At 35.3% G+C, this 4,269-nt stretch overlaps 1 protein-coding gene across 1 annotated transcript; it reads right to left on the reverse strand.

Annotated features, from left to right (window-relative positions):
- Positions 1-1,033: 1,033 nt before the first annotated feature.
- Positions 1,034-2,785, reverse strand: LOC140893618 (WAT1-related protein At1g25270-like). The gene is made up of 7 exons (XM_073302702.1): positions 2,675-2,785; positions 2,506-2,568; positions 2,249-2,365; positions 1,903-2,149; positions 1,654-1,809; positions 1,364-1,515; positions 1,034-1,280 (listed from the first exon to the last, which is right to left on the reverse strand). Exons 1-7 carry the CDS (start codon positions 2,752-2,754, stop codon positions 1,079-1,081), a joined length of 1,017 nt encoding a protein of 338 aa, XP_073158803.1. The 5' UTR covers positions 2,755-2,785; the 3' UTR covers positions 1,034-1,078.
- Positions 2,786-4,269: the final 1,484 nt, after the last annotated feature.

A 4,269-nucleotide genomic window follows, 5' to 3' on the forward strand; every position in this document is an offset into this window, starting at 1 on the left:
TCGAGAAGGTAAAAATCTTAATGCATGTATATGTATATATGCACACATGCACATGTATGTACGTATGTATATATGCATGTATCGCCTTGAATCTGATTACGTACATAGCTGCGCTGAAGTGATTGTAATGTTATTTCTTCTGTAATTCGATCAATGCGGCGACTCCGGGTTATCCATCTTTGAAGGAAACGAGAAATTTAGTTGAAGGATGCATAGATGACTGGATGAGTTAAAAAGTACCATATATATTTACCAGAACACTTGTTAGTTGTTTATTAATTACATTATCATGGTTTACAAATCCTACGAGATCATGATCATATATAGTGAAACAAACATGGTTCGCCGTCGCAGGCCGTCCCCATATGCGAAACTTTTGTGCTACTTGAACATATTACGGTAGTATTTGGGAATGCTTATAAGAATCACTTTTAATTTAATTTCCACTACCTGTGTAATTTTGCATTTATCTTCTCTTTAGTTAATGCCTAACAAAAGTCCAATGAAATAATTAATCTGGTGCTTGTGTTATCTAATATGATTTGAAAACTTGTTTAGAATGAAGGAGAGAGAGTATTGTTCGAAAGAGAAGGCAAATCATCTGAACTAGTAGAGGGAAACTGCCAAGAAAATGGAAGCCTAAAGTCTCTTCAGCCTGTTGATGATCTCGTGAAGACACAAGTCGAGAAAACACTACTGATTGCAGAAGGCCTAATGTGCAAAACTTCGGAGGAAATAAAAACAGATGCAAAAAGTGAAGAATCGGAAGCGATTCCGAGGAATGTGGAACAGAAAGAGGTTGAGATAACTGGAAAAGATTTAAATCCCGTAAAGACAGAAAATGTATCCGCACAAGAAAGAATTTAGGCCGTATGTTGTTTGTCTTTTGAGGAACAACTGCATCTTGGTGTGTGATGAGTGACATTTTTACTTGCTTTGGTTTGTATTCTGTTTTGATCATCAGATGAAAAACAATTTACTATTCAAAGAAATTCATGTTTATTGGGGATTCGAATGAAATCCCATGATTTGGAGAAAAAATACAAATTGGATCTTGATTCATATCTGATTATGAGTATCATACTTTTTCAACAGGTGAAGATGACACTTCTTCCCCTCTGTCACCAGAACTGGATGTTTGATTTCCATCAGCGGACGACGCGAATTCCAGCATATGTTCCTCTGTTGTTTTCGAGTGAAAACTAGCCTCATTCATTTCCTTGGCTTTTCCCCAGAGAACTAAGTACAATCCCACAATAATGAGCACTGAACCTATAACACTAAACAAACAGATAAAAGTTACAACTAACAATGAAAAAGATGGCAATTTGTGAATAATAATTTGGTGGGCTAAATGTAAAACCTTCCCAAATGCAGCATCTCTTTGAGAATCAGAGACCCTACAAGCACGACAAATATCAGAGACAGAGGCTGAAATGAAGATACGAATAGAGGGCCGGCAACCGAGGTCGCCCATGCTCCTGCAGCAATCATCAGCCCCGAGCCGATAACACCCTGTAGCCAAATTTGGTTCTCTCAAGCACTCAAGAAACGCAAGCTAACAGTAGAGATGCATTCAGATGGATTTAGGTAATATAATGCAATTTTTTTTTTTTTAAAAAAAAGAGCCTTTCTTGGTCTAATAATAGTTACCATATAAGCAGCAGCCAGAAGTCTGAGGTTCCAGCCAAGTTTCCAGTTCGTCCAATTTCTTTCGGTGCACAAGGAGTAAATTCCAGACGTGATAGCTCCACTGAGACATGTTAGAGCAGTACTCGAATAACACGGGTATATTTTGCTCATCTTTGCCTGCTCATGATAAAAACAAATAACAATACGAGGCCAGATTCTAGCTTATCAACACAAGCAAGCGTCGTTACATGATGAAAGTGGAATGTTTACCTGAATTATCAACCATGTTGCATAAGCAATGCAACTACACAGAGCCAAGAAAGAGCCCAAAAAATTATGCTGCCCCACCTTATGATCCGTTGCAGATTCGACAGTAGGAGGAAAATGAACGCGAGACGACCAAAACGAGATGTCCTTTCCCTTGTAAAGAGTTAAAGTCATTGCTCCTCCAATGCCTAATGCGGTTCCAATAATCTTTGCTTTTCCGGCCGATCCTCGGACATCTAAACTCTCTAACCTGTGTAAAATGAAAAATTTGTCGATCGGTTGCATGTTTATTTGTTTTCCATAAATTAAAAATGTTGGAATTTTCGGAACTTTGTTAAGGAAAACGTACCTGAAAACAACAGCCATGACTAATGTCAGAGCTGGGATGAAATTAGACATAGCTACTGCATAGGTTGCAGATGTTAAGACCAAGCTTTCAGCATATAAATTGCTCCCTAATGCTGCTCTGTAAATAAAAACAAAATACAAGAAAAACATTGTCTGAATACATTAGGCAGCATTAGTACAGTCAATAAAAACAGATGAATTAGCTGATCAAGAACCCGAAGAACACTGGATTTTTTTCGAGAAATTTACCATTCTTACCCAATTATTCCACAAGCAAAACCATGGAAAGCTACATTCCAAGTTAATTTAGGTCTTCTTTTCCTGCAGAAGCAAATTAATTAGCAAGAAGATTGAAGACCACCCTCAACTTGAACTGAAACAATGGTTCTGACAAGTACTATAAGAAACATTTCTCTTATTATTTCACCTTTCAAAGATTAAAGCAATCGGAGCAACGAAAATGGTGGCGAAAGCCAGCCGATAAACGACCAGAATCTTTATCCTCATCCCATCTAAAACCGCTAGTTTGTAGAATATACTGACACCCCCGGAAGCTACTTGGATAAGTATCATCACCATTATGGGTTTTAAAACTTGTACCGCAACATAGCCATTTGATTGATCCATGATTGCTTCAAGTTGGCGTACAAGAAAACGACAAAGGATCGAGCTCAAACTCGATGATACAAAGCTTTGCTTCCACTCCAAACTCGTTAGTGTTACAGTCCACATTTTGAATTTCCAAAATCATACAAGTTAAATAGAGTCTGAGAAGATCAACAACATGTCAATTAATGGAAAATGTAAACGTTTAGATGACCATTTACTTGTCCTAGACTTATGTGTACATTACTTAAAATATGCATCAGCTTCAAATCAACATAGCCTAATCATATTGAGCATCAAACAATTGTATAGGCAACTGGTGATGTCTAATATTCGTATTAGATGATCGAATCGTGTGCGTAAACGCTGGTCGATGCGTAGATGAAGCAACAAATATGCATGGTTTCCAGATTTGGATTTAACTTCTAAATGATGATTCCTAGAACTGAAAAGATAGTTGTGTGATTTTCTAGAAAGGCAGCTTCAATCTGCCTACAGCCATATATAGTATATATTAAGACACATGTACTGGAGGATGATAGATTGGATCTTGAAATCATTCCTTTAATTTGGAGAGTATTGTATAAATTTGACTAAAAAAAATATTTGTGAAATGTTACAAATTTGGCTTATAAATTGGAAATTTGTCAACTCGTCATGTAAAAAAGGCCAAATTGCAACAGTAAGAAACGGCTGAAAACCATCGCTAATTATTTTTCGACCATATTGTTGAGTACTTGTGAATTTTAGGCATGCTTTTATCTATCTCGGTATTATTTTCTTTTTAAAAACTAATGAGGCACGTGCAATTTCCATTGGATAATTCTAGTAACATGATAATTATCTTTATTTTTTCATTTGTATTATTAGGTACAAGAACCATTTTGGTTAATTTCTCCATTAATTTTTAACGATGGATAACATTAAGGACGAAAAGCGCCTATAATTTATAAATTGTATGAAATTGTTTTCACGTCGCAAATAAAAAGGATCATAACGATTTGGACCTAAGACAACATGGACGAATGGAATAAGTAACACCTACAAATAGAAATTTAAATGTTGTTCTCTCAATCTCTCTACATCTATACAACAAATCATTCATTTCAATTTGACTTAAAATCGGGAGAATTACCATTTTTGATCCTGTAATTTTCACATTTTCTAATTTTGGTTCTGTTAAAAATAAACTTACAATTTTAGTCCTTTAACTTGCATTTTTTTTTTCATTTTTGATCTTATTAACATTGAATTCGCATTTTTAGTCCTGTAACTTACATGTATTTTTTATTTTAAGTCCTGTTAACACTGAATTTACATTTTTAGTAATGTAACTTGCATTTTTTTTTATTTTTAGTCTCGTTAACACTGAATTTTCATTTTTTTGGCCTTGTAACTTCCATTTATTTTTATTTT

This window comes from Henckelia pumila, chromosome 3 (genome assembly GCF_033568475.1).
Source record: "Henckelia pumila isolate YLH828 chromosome 3, ASM3356847v2, whole genome shotgun sequence".
NCBI lineage: Eukaryota > Viridiplantae > Streptophyta > Magnoliopsida > Lamiales > Gesneriaceae > Henckelia > Henckelia pumila.